The sequence below is a fragment of the Oncorhynchus gorbuscha genome, linkage group LG01, assembly GCF_021184085.1.
Source record: "Oncorhynchus gorbuscha isolate QuinsamMale2020 ecotype Even-year linkage group LG01, OgorEven_v1.0, whole genome shotgun sequence".
Taxonomy (NCBI): domain Eukaryota; kingdom Metazoa; phylum Chordata; class Actinopteri; order Salmoniformes; family Salmonidae; genus Oncorhynchus; species Oncorhynchus gorbuscha.
In genome coordinates, this window is record NC_060173.1 from 49,172,710 (window position 1) to 49,187,900 (window position 15,191).

The 15,191-nt window shown below is 42.7% G+C and overlaps 1 protein-coding gene across 3 annotated transcripts; it reads left to right on the forward strand.

Annotated features, from left to right (window-relative positions):
• Positions 1 to 2,772: 2,772 nt before the first annotated feature.
• Positions 2,773 to 14,669, forward strand: LOC124039077 (bromodomain-containing protein 1-like). Of its 3 annotated transcripts, XM_046354973.1 has the most exons (13): positions 2,773 to 3,112; positions 4,399 to 5,780; positions 5,924 to 6,080; positions 7,930 to 8,061; positions 8,300 to 8,428; positions 8,581 to 8,893; positions 9,046 to 9,315; positions 9,465 to 9,962; positions 10,095 to 10,221; positions 10,473 to 10,603; positions 12,130 to 12,239; positions 12,618 to 12,772; positions 12,953 to 14,669. In XM_046354973.1, the coding sequence occupies exons 2-13, from the start codon at positions 4,417 to 4,419 to the stop codon at positions 13,134 to 13,136; spliced, it is 3,570 nt and encodes a 1,189-aa protein (XP_046210929.1). In that variant the 5' UTR covers positions 2,773 to 3,112; positions 4,399 to 4,416; the 3' UTR covers positions 13,137 to 14,669. The 3 variants fall into 3 exon arrangements, with proteins under 3 accessions (XP_046210929.1, XP_046210914.1, XP_046210921.1); XM_046354958.1 differs by lacking the exon at positions 12,130 to 12,239 and having other exon boundaries at positions 2,775 to 3,112; positions 5,924 to 6,092; positions 12,953 to 13,104; XM_046354965.1 differs by lacking the exon at positions 12,130 to 12,239 and having other exon boundaries at positions 2,775 to 3,112; positions 12,953 to 13,104.
• Positions 14,670 to 15,191: the final 522 nt, after the last annotated feature.

The window sequence follows — 15,191 nt, forward strand, 5'->3', positions numbered from 1 at the left end:
GACTGCCCATTTTTTCTACTGTGTTATTGACTTGTTAATTGTTTATTCCATGTGTAACTCTGTGTTGTCTGTTCACACTGCTATGCTTTATCTTGGCCAGGTCGCAGTTGCAAATGAGAACTTGTTCTCAACTAGCCTACCTGGTTAAATAAAGGTGAAATAAAAAATAAATAAAAATACCGCTCAGGAAGGACAGGCGTTCTGTCCCCTAGAGGTGAACGTACTTTGGTGAGAAAAGTGCAAATCAATCCCAGAACAACAGCAAAGGACCTTGTGAAGATGCTGGAGGAAACAAAGTATCTATATCCACAGTAAAACAAGTCCTATATCAATATAACCTGAAAGGCTGCTCAGCAAGGAAGAAGCCACTGCTCCAAAACCACCATATAAAAGCCAGACTAAGGTTTGCAACTGCACATGGGGACAAAGATCGTACTTTTTGGAAAAATGTCCTCTGGTCTCATGAAACAAAAATAGAACTGTTTTGCCATAGTGACCAATTGCCACCAAGCTTCAAATTCCGGACTGATGTCTTGAGATTTTGCTTCAATATATCCACTTAACTTTCCTCCCTCATGACGCCATCTATTTTGTGAAGTGCACCAGCCCCTGCAGCAAAGGACCTCCACAACATGATGCTGCCACCCCCATGCTTCACGGTTGGAATGGTGTTCTTCGGCTTGCAAGCCTCCCCCTTTTTCCTCAAAAGAAGCAAAATCTCAAGACATCAGTCCGGAATTTGAAGCTTGGTGGCAATCGGGTCTTCCAAATGGACAATGACCCCAAGTATACTTCCAAAGTTGTGGCAAAATGGTTTAAGGACAACAAAGTTAAGGTATTGGAGTGGCCATCACAAAGCCCTGACCTCAAACCTATAGAAAATGTGTGGTCAGAACGGAAAAAGCGTGTGCGAGCAAGGAGGCCTACAAACCTGACTCAGTTACACCAGCTCTGTCAGGAGGAATGGGCAAAAATTCACACAACTTATAGTTGGAAGCTTGTGGAAGGCTACCCGAAAAGTTTGACCCAAGTTAAACAATTTAAAAGCAATGCTACCAAATACTTATTGAGTGTATGTAAACGTCTGACCCACTGGAAATGTGATGAAAGAAAGAAAATCTGAAATAAATCATTATCTCTACTATTATTCTGACATTTCACATTCTTAAAATAAAGTGGTGATCCTAACTGACCTAAGACAGGGAATTGTTACTTGGATTAAATGTCAGGAGTTGTGAAAAACTGAGTTTAAATGTAATTGGCTAAGGTCTATGTAAACTTCCGACTTCGACTGTACATACTGCACTACTGCCATTGTCGATATAATTGTAATGAGTAGAATGGATATTCCTATTTCAAACAGTGCTGGTTAGGGTGGACAGCAAGTCGCCTCTTTTCACAGCCAATGTATCTCCAACACTTCGTTTGTTATCCTTTGATGTGCATTCTAAGGTGGAGCACTCCCAAAAATGACCAAATGTGATTGGATCTTCTTCGATTCTAATTCTACAGTCAAAATAATCTCTGTACATACAGAAGCTCTAAGGTTGCTTTTCAGCAACATGTCAACATCTTAAAGCACCCAACAGCGCTCTTGCTATCGCAGTTCTTTGGGACTGTAAAGTTCGAACCTGGGTAAATTTCAATCTGCAAAAAATGAAAAATGTAGTCATATGCTGAAAATGACTAGAAAGCACTGCAAGTACAGTAACATAAGTCATACGTTTTCAAAACGTTTACATCACAAATGATAAACCTACAATAGTTGTCTATGCCATCTCAATCTAATCTAAAAATGAGATGGCAAATATAATCTACAGTAGCTACAAGAAACAACAAAGTAGTGATAAGACACTGAATGCAATTAGAAAATAAACCATCCCTACTTGTGAGATTTATGTATGGTTTTTATATGTATACCATTAAAAATATATATACATTTCAAAACAACAAATGCATTGAACAAAAAACATTTTGAACAGTACATTTTACATAATGAAAATCCATATCTTTATTATATTTTTTTTTTGTATGGGGTTGTGAGATTTATATACACTACCATTCAAAAGTTTTAGAACACCTTATAATTCAACGGTGTTTCTATTTTTTTTAAACTATTTTCCACATTGTAGAATAATAGTGAAGACATCTAAACTATGAAATAACACATATGGAATAATGTTGTAACCAAAAAAGTGTTAAACAAATCAAACTATATGTCATTCAATTTAAGTTGATTATACAATTACACTGTACAACTACAAAACAATATGCCGTAAATGACCACTTCCACCAACTGTTAATATGAACACTTTCTAACCAAAAAACAATTTAATTCAGAGTCCCCCAGTTAGCATACTCTCAATGTCATGCCCAAATAATCTCAAAGTAACTTCAAACCAAGTAATTTCAAATTCAATTTGAAAAGAATCCTGAATAATAAACCTTTTTTTTTATTTCACCCTGGTCATGGCCCTAAACAATGTAAAAATATGTGGAATTGCAGGAAATTATCTTTTTTTTAAATGTCCTGGGAATGTTGTCTCAATTTGGGGTAGAGAAAACGACATTCACGATAGGAAATCTCAATCCAAGCTATAATCAAACATTAACAACCCTACCACCACCAGATTGTCCCATCATATTTGCGATTCGAATAGGCAACCAGCCACCCTGGACCTTTGTGGGAAACTTTGTGCTACGAAACGTCAATTTAACAAAAACTTGATCCCTTCTAGCTAAAACTCCCCCCACCTCCTTGATGTTTGCAATTTATTTTCGCTGGGACGTAATCACGTCATGCCGTAACTGGGGAGCCGCACAACCGCATTGTTGTTGGCGAAAAGAAACCAGGGGCTGCTAGCTACTGATCGTTAGCAAGTCGCAAAAGGACATTGGTATTTGGTGGCTCTTCAGAAATATTTATGTTTGTTATAGAATCGAATTTGGAATTTAGACCGTCGTCGTTTAAATTTATAATTCAAAGCTGCTCGAGCGGTGCCCGTTGGATGAGAGGATTGTGTGTGGATTTACTGCTGCTGCTCTGCAGGCCACATCGCCATTGCTTGCAAGCGCTGCTGTTTTCAAAAGCGGAATTACCGAAAATACAAAGGTAACGTTAGATGGCTATAGCCTAATTTGCTGTCTATGCACATATGTATGCTTTTCAGAACAACCTAAATGCATTTATACAAATGGATTATACATTCTAGTGAAGAAAATTATAACTTAAACGTGACCGAATCGACTCGGATTCTTGTTTAGTCGGACGCCATATTTCCTTCCTTGGTTTATTGTGAACGTTAGCTAGCTAGCTCTTGACTTGAGGCCGCTGGCGCTACTTTTACGGGATCCTCCTCTCCTAACTCAAAATACATATTATTTATGTCTGGCTCAACCTTCAACTAACGTTACTTCTAAAGCTATTTAGGTTATGTCTTGCTAGCTACTAAGTTAACTACTACGTTAGGTGGCCACAATACATTGGCTTTACGCTAGCAGTTAGCCAGCTAGCCTAATATACCTATCAAGGCAACTCTACCATAACGATAGCTGTCTAGATAGTTGTGTTTAAGTAGCACAATTTAGCATTGCCAGGATAGCTAATTGGTTAGCTATTTTTTGCTGAAAGTTGACTAACGTTAGCTAGGCTAGCTAAATGGTTGCTTAGCAATTATGTCAACTTAATAAGATGTTGGGCGCAAGGGACTTCCCATTTGTTTCTCCCGTCTCACCCCCTTCGTTACAATGTGTTATGTTAGTTGAGAATACCTACATTTGTTGTCAGTGGAATTTCCCAAGGACAGTCGCCTGGTACCATTTGGAGTCATAAATCAGCTGCTGTGTTTGGCTTTCATTGTGTAGTGTGTACATGCCCAGAGTCTGCCAAATATTTCAATGACTGTTTCTTCGAAAAAGAGATGACAGCTCAGGCAAACTGTCTATTTAGCTACTCCCCTGTTTAGCATGTATTTTGAATGAATGCTCAACTACGAAATTAATAGTATCTGTTCACTTATTATGCAGCAAACAGTTAGCAACACTAATATTTTATACCGTTTACCTTCCAAATAATTTAGAGTAGTTACAAATATTTAGTTTCTGAAGCAGCAAGCTGTAATAATATAGGCCTATCCAGGTTGTGGAGAAATTGCATTTATTACATACACCTACTTACTTTTATTTCCCAGCTGCACACCATAAGGAAGTAAAAGTGATGACACATTGTATTCATCCATGCCATGATATTTGTCATGTCAATGAAAAGCCTTCTGTTATGTCCACTCAAAAAAATAATAGACAACTGAAACCAAGAAAGAGAAATTGTGACTATTGATATATTACAATCTTGGTTGGTATTGGCCTAAGTAAAATCTCAATCAAAGTGGGTTTTCTTAGCATTTTTTTTAGGTCTTCATGATGAAGAAAAAAGTACGGCATTATAATCGCATGTCCACGCCCCAGAGGCCCCCCTCTCCCATCAAACCTTCACCGAACAAGGAGACCCTGACATACGCCCAGGCCCAGCGCATGGTGGACCTAGAGATAGATGGCCGCGTGCACAGGATCAGCATCTATGACAAGCTGGATGTCATCGCTGACGATGATCCCACGGCCCAAGAGATCATGGAGTGCAACAGCAACAAGGAGAACAACGAGAAGCCCCAACAAGTGCTGGTGCGCTCGGTGAGGCTTAAAAACAACCAGCAGAAGAAGAGCGCCGCCCTCACCACCACGCATGGGGCTGCCCCGCAAGGGAGCGCCCTCCTGGAACCCAAGTTCCGCGCAGTGGAGTACAACCTTCCCGCGGTGCCTCGGCGGCCCTCCATATATTATAAGTATTCTGAGAAGACTGCTGAAGAGCTGGATGAGGAAGTGGAGTACGACATGGATGAGGAGGACTACGCTTGGCTGGATCTTCTCAATGAGAAGAGGAAAAGTGAGGGCGTCAGTCAGGTGTCCCAGAACCTATTTGAGTTCCTTATGGACCGCTTTGAGAAGGAGTCCTTCTTTGCCAGCCAGGGTCGGAGCGACCCGCAGACCCTCATCGATGAGGATGCTGTGTGCTGCATCTGCATGGATGGAGACGGACAGGACAGCAACGTCATCCTCTTCTGTGACTCGTGCAACATTGCCGTGCACCAGGAGTGCTACGGTGTTCCCTACATCCCTGAGGGCCAGTGGCTGTGTCGCCACTGCCTCCAGTGCCCCTCACGGCCCGCTGAGTGTGTGTTCTGCCCCAACAAAGGCGGTGCCCTGAAGAAGACTGATGATGACCGCTGGGGCCATGTGGTGTGTGCCCTGTGGGTGCCAGAAGTGGGCTTCTCCGACACAGTCTTTATCGAGCCCATCGACGGTGTCAGCAATATTCCGCCCGCCCGTTGGAAACTCACCTGCTACCTCTGCAAGGAGAAGGGCGCCGGGGCCTGCATCCAGTGTCACAAGGTTAACTGTTATACAGCCTTCCATGTCAGCTGTGCCCAAAAGGCCGGCCTCTACATGAAAATGGAGCCTGTCAAAGAAGTCACAGATACGGGGTCGCCCACTTTCTCTGTGAAGAAAACAGCCTTCTGCTGTGCTCACACTCCTAAAGGGTGCACCCGGAGACCCCTTGCTATCTACAAGGAAGGCCATGCTAAAAACGGTGTCTGTCAAAAGAGGGGTGACAAAAGAGGGATGACGAGGTTAAAAGGGTGGCAGAAGAAGAAGAGCAAGAGAATAGTGGTGGTGCCTGAGGAAGAGGCTCCAGCTGTGCCTGGGCCTAGTATAACCCCCAGCAGGTTGGCATATTATTTTTTACTTCTTTTGTCTACCAATAACTAAATATTTTCCTAAATAACAAATCTCCCAATGAATGTGTGAAATGTGCATTAAAAAGAATAATCCTGTGTCTGACCAATGCTAACATATTCTCCCCTCTCAGTTTCGACACGATCCTCAATCAAGTGTCTGTCCAGAAGAAGAAGGCGTTTGTGGAGCGGGTCCTGAGCTACTGGATGCTGAAGAGACAGTCGAGGAACGGCGTGCCACTGATCAGGCGGCTACAGGCCAACCCTCAACCCCCCAAACCAGAGCAGCCGGTCAGTCTAGTGGTCAGTGTAATTGTTTAGTAGTTTTCATGGTATCCGAATCCTTGTAATAGACAATTGTGTCTGCTTTAAACATGTTGTTTTTAAACCGCTCTCCAGTGCTTGGAAATCAAAATAAAGCACACTAATACTTGAATTGAGAAAAAGACAGTTTCCTGTGTCTAGGCCTTTTTCTCAAAAGTAGGTTTTTGGATGCTAGAGATATGGGCCATTTATCCATTTCAATATAGACTATAAAAGAAGAGAAGACATTTAATAGAAATTTGCCTAGTTTATTGGTCAGTGGAGTAAAAAACAAGAACTAATAGATCACAGTTGATGTCCATTGAAGGTACAGTGCATCAGCAAGTATTCATACCCCTTTACTTATTCAACATTTTGTTGTTACAACCTGAATTCAATATTGATTAAGTATATTATTTTCCTCGCCCATCTACACACTACCCCATAATGACAAAGTGAAAACATGTTTTTACAAATGTTTTCACATTTATTGAAAATGAAATACTGAAACATCTAATTTACATAAGTGTTCACACCCCGGTGGCAATACTTTGTAGAAGCACCTTTCTGGGTAAGTCTCTTAGAGCTTTCTACACCTGGATTGTGCAACATTGGCCCATTATTTTTTTCAAAATTCTTCTACCGCTGTCAAAGTGGTTGTTGATCACAGCTTCACAACCATTTCAGGTCTTGCCCATAGATGGTCAAGCAGATTTAAGTCAAAACTAACGCGGAGACTCGTGAGCATTCACTGTCTTCTTGGTAACAACATTGGTGTGGATTGGCCTTGTGTTTTAGGTTATCATTCTGCTGAAAGGTGGTTCATCTCCCAGTGTCTGGTGGATAGCAGACAACCAGATAGCCCCCCAAAAAAAACAAACATTCTTTAACGATTACAAACATACACATAACATGATGCAGCCACCACTATGCTTGAAAATATAGAGTGTGGTACTCAGTAATATTTTAAGGCAAAACTAATACAACACTTTGAATTCAGGACAAAAGTGAATTGCTTTGCCAAAATATTGTTGCAAACAATGCATGTTTTAGAATATTTGTATTTATTCTGTACAGGCTCCCTTTTCACTCTGTCAATTAGGTTAGTATTGTGGAGTAACTACAATGTTGTTGATCCATTCTCAGTTTTCTCCTATCCCAGCCATTAAACTCTGTTTTAAAGTCACCACGGTGAAATCCCTGAGCAGTTTCCATCCTCTCCGGCAACTGAGTTAGGAAGGACGCCTGTGTCTTTGTAGTGACTGGGTGTATTGATACACCATCCAAATTTAATTTAACTTCACCATGCACAAAGGGATATTTCATGTGTGCTTTTGATATTTTTACCCACCTACCAATATGTGCCATTATTTGTGAGGAATTGGAAAACCCTCCTGGTCTTTGTGGTTGAATCTGTGTTTGAAGTTCACTGCTCAACTAAGGGACCTTAGTGTGGGGTACAGAGATGGGGCAGTCATTCAAACATAATTTAAAACACTATTATTGCACACAGTGAGCCCATGCAACTTTAGGCTTGCCATAACAAAAGGGAAGAATAATTATTGACTCAAGACATTTCAGCTTTAAATTTGTAATTAATTTGTAAACATTTCACAACACAATTCCACTTTGACTTTGAGGTATTGGGTGTAGCCCAGTGACATCTCAATTTAATCCATTTTAAATTCAGGCTCCAACACAACAAAATGTGGAAAAGTCGAGGAGTGTGAATACCTTCTGATGGCACTGTAGCTCTTTGTCATTTTCTGCCGCCTTACCTGAGATTAAGGTCTTGTGGATGTTAATTAAAATGCCCTTTTGGACACTGATGTTACAGGATCGCAGGGTGGAGGATAATCGAGTGATGAAGGAGCAGCTAAAGGAATGGCACCGCCTACGCCACGACCTGGAGCGAGCTCGCCTACTGCTCGAAATGATCAGGAAGAGGGAGAAGATAAAGAGAGAGGAGGTATAGAGAATTGGTCTCTGTTTTTCATTCTCATAACCCCAGTAGTGCAATAAGAATGTTTGTGTGACAGCATATCAATGGCTAGTAGTTGTAAGCCCTCCTATCAATAAAATTAGGTCAACTTAATTTCCTTTTAAAAGATAATCTGCATTGTTAAAAGAGCTTTAGAATTGGTTGTTGGATCCCCTTGTAAATGTTAGTATACTACAGCTTTGTGCTATGCCCTGTAACCATTCAGATGAAGCTCCAACAGTCCGTTCTAGAGGTACAGCTCACACCCTTCAACATTCTACTACGAGCTGTCCTGGACCAGCTTCAGGAGAAGGACCAGGCCAAGATCTTTGCCCAGCCTGTCAGCGTTAAAGAGGTATGATCCCCCATACCCCCAATAGAATGTTACTTTCACAAATGAAAAACAAATGGTACCCTCACAGAGATTGTATATCGTTCTATTTAGTTATTTGGGTACCTTTCACTTCGCATGTTTTTTATTTATTTTTATTAACTCTCCATCCTCAGGTGCCTGACTACTTGGACCACATCAAGAACCCAATGGACTTCTCCACCATGAGGAAGCGCATTGAGGCCCATGGCTACAAGAGCCTGGAGGAGTTTGAGGCCGACTTCAACCAGATCATATTCAACTGCATGAAGTACAACGCCAAGGACACGTTCTTCCACAAGGCCGGCCTGCGTCTACAAGACCAAGGCGAGGCCATCCTCAGGAAGACTCGTCGGTATGCAGAGCGAATCGGCTTTGACTTTGTCAGCGGGATGCACCTCCCTGAGCCGCCCAAGGTGGAGGCTCTTCCCCCTTTCTCCTGGGACGATGGTAAGGACATTCTACATATGTTTACTTCTCCATTTATCTTGTACACAGCCTAAGTTATATGCTTGCACACAGCGATTGATTTATGTTACTGTAGTTATGGGGAAATGTTTTGAGCTCAGCCAACTAAGTTGTTGTCTGTGTGTGTCTTGCAGTGGACCGGATACTAAACCCAGCCAACCGCCAGCACATGTCTTTGGAGGAGCAACTTAAAGAGCTGCTGGAGAAGCTGGACCTGAGCAGTGCCATGAAGTCCAGTCCGTCTCGCAGCAAGCGACTGAAGCTGCTCAAAAAGACCATCACAGACGTTCGCAGTGAGATATACCTAAAGACGAGGCACCCCGCTGCCGCTTCCTCTGAACCGAAACCAGCAGATACTGAGGATAAACCGCTGCCTCCCACTGGACACAGCACACAGGAAGAAGGTACATGTTGGGCTGTCCTAAAGCTATGAATTGGTTCAATTAAACCTTTTTTATATCTTACTTGATGAACTGTAGGCTATTAGCCTTAGCGTTTATTCCACATGTCAATGATTTAAATTTTCTACTGTGCTTCTGTTTTGATTGTATAGGAGGCAAGTCTTTGCCCCCACCAAAACTAGAGCCGTTGAATTTTTCGCCGCCGCTTGTCAACTCAGACAGTCATTCAGAACCTCCCATGCTCAAGCCCATCAAATCCAATGCAGACAAAAGCCAGAAGACCTCCAAGTGCAACGGTGTCAAGACCGCTACCTCTGTACCCCAGGAACCCATGAACGGGCACATTTGTAACCCGCTGTTCCCAGTCAGTGACCTCAGTTTCGTGGCCACCTCTATGCTTGCAGAGCCCTCTGGCACGGGCAACAGGCGGACCAATGTGCTCTTATGCAAATCCAAGAGTGCTAGCCTGCAGAAGCCCCCAAGGACAGCAGAGCACTTGCCCGGCTCCCCGCCGCTGGGGGCCAAAACCTTCCTCTCTGTTGTCATTCCTCGCCTTGAGACCCTCCTTTTACCCAGGAAGAGGACCCACAGCTCCAGTGGAGACTGTGACGAAGATGAGGAGGAATCGCCCATCAAGCGCCTTGACACAGGTAAAGCCCAGTGTTAATATGCAAATGTCACCCTTCTCATTCATGTACAAAATTCATATTTTTGGTTTGCAAATGTCATAGTAATGGCGAGGCAAGTGTGTGTGCGGGCTCTGACCATTTCGTTGTCTCCAGGACTAGCTAATGGCTTTGTCGTTGAGCCAGAGAGCGAGGCTAGCCCCAGTAGGCCGCTGGAGCCTCGCCGACGCTGTGCCTCTGAATCCAGCATCTCCTCTAGCGGCAGCGTGCTGTGTAGCACAAGGTATGCTTGTTAACACCTCAGCACAATGGCAATAATGCAGACTCTCTGCCGGCAGCACTCTGCTGTGTAGCACCAGGTACAGGATTGGCAGTGGGCCTACATCACAGTGGCACATTAATGTAGTATCTAGATCCTCCAGCAGCTGTCTGTAGTCTATCATCACTTACCAGGCAAAATGTTGCACTCGACTATTAGCACATTTGCCATTTGCTCATAGTAGCCTCCTCGGTTTTCCTTTGTTTTTACTGTAGCACGGTCAGAGTGCCAAAAAACGGAAAAGGGAGGCCATCCATGGCACGTAGGAGCACAGTGGATGACAAAAACGCACTCATCACCTGTATCGAAAATGGGGACTTTACCAAAGCCGCTAAGATTGCAGCAGGTGAGACACTGGTTCTTTCTGTAAATAAATGCGAAGACTGGACTTGTATTATGAATGATAAATGTATACATTTTTGTTGTATCCTTCTAACATTTCTATCTGGAATAGCTGGCTAAGTCCTCTTGTCATTGCCTGCTACCCAAAGGCTTGTTCATAGTAGTTTGTTTTTAGCTTTGGAATTCTACCACTTTCAATAACTCATCGGCCAGTAGACATCACGGAATTCTGCTGTTCTTACATTAATTGGCTTGTCATGGTCCACAAGTCTTAGCTTAGAAAAGTAGAGGGTAGCCTGAAATCCAGACCTGCTAGTGGCAAGGAGTGGAAGGTTAGCACAAATTGACTCGTACCCAGGCTAAGTAGAGGGGCTGTTTTTGTCCCGAAGTGTGTTTTATTGATGTTCATAGAATGAGTGTTAAGCAAGTTCTGAGATTGATAGCAGATATACACTGAGTGTATAAAACATTAGGAACATCTCCCTAATATTGAGTTGCACCCTCCTTTTTCCTCGGAACAGCCTCAATTCGTTGGGGCATGGATTCCACAAGGTGTCAAAAGCGTTCCACAGGGATGCTGGCCCATGTTGACTCCAATGCTTCCCACAGTTGTCAAGTTGGCTGAATATCCTTTAGGTGGTGGGCCATTCTTGATACACACGGGAAACTGTTGAGCGTGAAAAACACAGCAGCGTTGCAGTTTTTGACACTAAAACCAGCGCGTCTAGCACCTACTACCATTCCCCGTTCAATGGCTTGCCCGTTCACCCTCTGAGTGGCACACGTACACACTCCTTCTTTAACCTGTCTCCCCTTCATCTACAATGATTTTAAGTGGGTTTAACAACTAACATCAATAAGGGATCATAGCTTTCACCTGGTCAGTCTGTCATGGAAAGAGCAGGTGTTCCTATTTTGTACACTGTGTATATAGTCTTGTGAGTGTGCATATAATCAATGCAAGATAGTCTGGGGAACCAATGTATTTTTATTAAGACAAGAATATGTGTGCCAGCATGCGTGTGTTCCTTGGTAAGAATGCATCTAAGCACAGTGTGACAAGTGACATGAGCTTGTTTGACAAAGGACAACTGAGGCTCCCAGCACTCTGCGTTCTAACACTGGGGCCAGGGCAAACTTTTTTTATTTTTTTAAACAACCCTTATTCTGTCACCATCTTGTCCTAGTGGACTGAGCTGACAATGCCCCAAGGCACCAATGGTCTCCTCGTCACCCAGTCTAGACTAAGAAATCCCACTTCCTATACATAATTCAGCAGTTTTCAGTCATCTTCTACTCTGTCGCAAACGAAGTAATGGTTACCCTCTACAATTCATTGTTTCAAAATTCCTATAACTAAAACTGTATTTCAGTGTTTTGATGCCCTGTAATACTTCCCTGTGTGTGAACGTACTGTATGTTCATGTTTTTGCGTGTCCTGTCAGTGTGAGCATGGCTTTTAGAGTAGTCTCTTGTCTGGTTGCAGTGAACCCCCCCATAACTTGCTTGTCATTATTCCTGCTTCCGTAGAAGTTGGCAACGGAAATATTTGGATGCCTGCTAGCGCTGCAACATATGTACTGGAACCCCTTAAAGTAGTTTGGGCAAAATGTAGTGGATATCCCTCCTACCCCGCCTTGGTGAGTTTGAGTGAGCGCATGTCCCAGACTGGCCAATGCCCATCTATATATGTCCCATTTCCATCCATTCCTCTCATCGTAAGTGGTGTAGCTCGTGTTTGTGCACGCCCTGCAGCTAGCTGCTCAGCTTCAGTGTGTTGTGGGTGGTTTGAGTGTGTTAGGAGTCACACAGTTTGCTTACTGCTTACAGCTTTCTGGTTGACTCAGGTAGCATGGCATCTGTGTGTGGTAGTGTGTGTCGTCAGTGTGTGATTGTGTTAATGTACGTTCCTGTCCACCAGTTTGAACCTTTGCTGCTCCACAACCAGGATTCCCCTGCATCCTCTTGTTTTCAGGTCACTACAACCAATCACTTCTCTCGCCCCCTCCCCCATGCAGATCATAGACCACAAGATGCCGAGGGCGGGGTGTCACCACAACGGGGTCTCTCTCCCTCTACCCCCTCTGGACGTCCTCAGGGTCGGCGAGCAGATGCAGTACAGGTCCGAAGAGAAACTCTTCCTCGTCCACTTCTTCGACAACAAGCGCAGCTGGTGAGACGTCACTCCCCTTCTATAGTTTGACACTTGTAATAATCTTCAAACGTGGCCAACAGTTTATTTTTAATCAAATAGTCAGTGTTCAGGCTATCTTGAGTTGCAATGGCAGTCAGAGGTAATATGATGTAGCATAATTCTAGCATCATCCTAACGATACATCACTGGCTTTGACAGGCAATGGCTTCCTAGAGCCAAGATGGTTCCCTTTGGTATCAATCAGACTGTGGACAAGATCAAACTGATGGAGGGCTGCTCCTCTGGCACCCGGAAAGCAGTGCAGACCGCCTTTCATCGCGCTGTGAGCCACCTGAGCCAGGTCAAGGACAAGCCTAGCAGCAAGCCCTGCAATGTGGACTAAACCTGCTCATGCATCCCCTCACCTCTAGGTGGAGCCCTTCTTCAACTCTCCTTAGTTTACTTGATATTCCACAGCAGTCCCAGTATTCCTCTAACACACACACCCTCTCTTCGTGTTTACTGTGTACTGGGGGAGAATCTAAAGCCCTCAAGTAAGTAGCCCTACGGTCTCTTGGTGCAGGTTTCCATTCCACCTCGTCTTGATTATATCAACTGAGCTGCTCATGGGTAAATGGTATGTGTATGACACCACTACACGCATGCTCCCTTTTAATCTATTCCATTCTAAAAACTGTAGCTGGCAACATGTAATATCCACATGAATCAATGAGCTATGCAACTGAACTCAAGCGATTTGGGTTGGCGTGTGCAAAAACCTTAATACAGAGTCCTAGAACTGACTCACGAAAATCACTGGCCTAACCTGATGAATGTTGAATTTCTGTCCTGTAATATGCTGCACCTTTCACTGCTGCAACTTTCACTTCCATCATGATTCTCACCCTCATTTCCTCTCTGCAGTTGCCCTGTATTTAACCCTGTAAATACCTGTACAAGGCGTGACACTAATTTATTCTGTTTTCAGTTATTGGTACTGCGTGTTCACTTTCTTGCTATTTATGCTGTAGGGGTGATTCATGTCAGCACTATGGTGCTTATTAAATATTTGCTGGTGCTACAACCTGTGCAAGTCTTGGCTACAACTGAGACTCATCCAGGGCAAAATATATACTGTATCGATTGAACGTTTTGTTTTTATTTCGGCTCCTTTTTTTTATGGTTTCTTAAGTTATTGAAGTTTATGGACAAGCTTCTCTACATTATTGTGGTTTTTGAATACAATAATGTTTTTATGGGATTTAGTGTGTTTTGTTTGTACATATTTATATAAATCTATATAATTGTATACATAAGATGCTTTCAATGTTTAAAACCAGAAAGTGCATCATTCACACAAAACCAAAAATTTGCTGCCCAGATTTGATTCATTTTTTATTTTTTATTACAGTTTTTGGTGTGTGTGTGTGTGTGTGTGTGTGTGTGTGTGTGTGTGTGAGAGAGAGAGATCTGTGAATAACCTGTAAAAACGTTGTCTTCGTTCACAATGGTTTTGACTGTGTTACAGGGACCTATACCATGACCATAGGTGAATGTGCCTGTACTAATTTATTGTAAAGGATAAATGTATATGCATTACTTTATATAGAAAGAATTGTAAGAGATACTATTGTCTCACTAGGAGCCAACTGTGTAAAGGCCATTTTTGCATATTTGTTTTAATCAGAGGCATTAATCTTAAAGGTGAGGTGATAGAATACATTACGTTTTATTCAGTTATGAGGATCTGGTGTAGCAGTGGGTAGATTTTTTTTCAAAATCCATTTTTGTATGGATGTTCTGTAAATAGACTTGATCCTGGTCTTATTCTCTGGGAAAACCACATTATAGCCAATGGGAGTGGATGCTGGCAAAGTCCAGTATGTTTTTATATAAAAACACTGAAAATAAAGTAAAAATGGTATTGAATCACTGATTTTCTGTGTGGTATGGATTTTTGTGTTCAATGAAATTAAGACAATTACATAGACGACCACAAGAAGGAGCTGTGCCACCATTGTATGGAGTGCAATTCATTTACATTATGTTTAACCATGGCCCAGGGCATTGTGGAGCAGGTCAAATCACAAGATCACCTTCATCAATACATGATGGTACAATCATGATAAAAAGTTGCTGTCATAAAGTTAATTGCCCCTTTCAAAACATTTAATTCCTTAAATCTCTTAAAAGCTTTGACATTGATCTGGCATTTATTTCTTTTGTTAAAATGGCAATCTAGAAAAAAATGTGGCTTTTCTTCTGAATTGTATGCCAGGCATCACATAGTCCATGCAGTGGGCTTCACAGTGCCCACATATCCCCTCAATCAGATGCTAATTGTTCGGGGAGGAAGACTGCAGCAGCATGAGCCGGAGAAAGTCAACCAACCATGAAGATCAATCTCCCAGCATCAACCTCATCAGAGAACTTTTGACTGAGCTGCATTTTCTAATCC

What these genes read in the sequence shown, in the direction of transcription:
- LOC124039077 (XM_046354973.1), top strand. Translation starts at nt 4,417, where the DNA reads ATGATGAAGAAAAAAGTACGGCATTATAATCGCATGTCCACGCCCCAG. An exon ending in AGAAGATAAAGAGAGAGGAG is followed by an intron (nt 8,062 to 8,299) that starts GTATAGAGAATT and finishes GTAACCATTCAG; the next exon opens with ATGAAGCTCCAACAGTCCGT. An exon ending in CATCAAGCGCCTTGACACAG is followed by an intron (nt 9,963 to 10,094) that starts GTAAAGCCCAGT and finishes CGTTGTCTCCAG; the next exon opens with GACTAGCTAATGGCTTTGTC.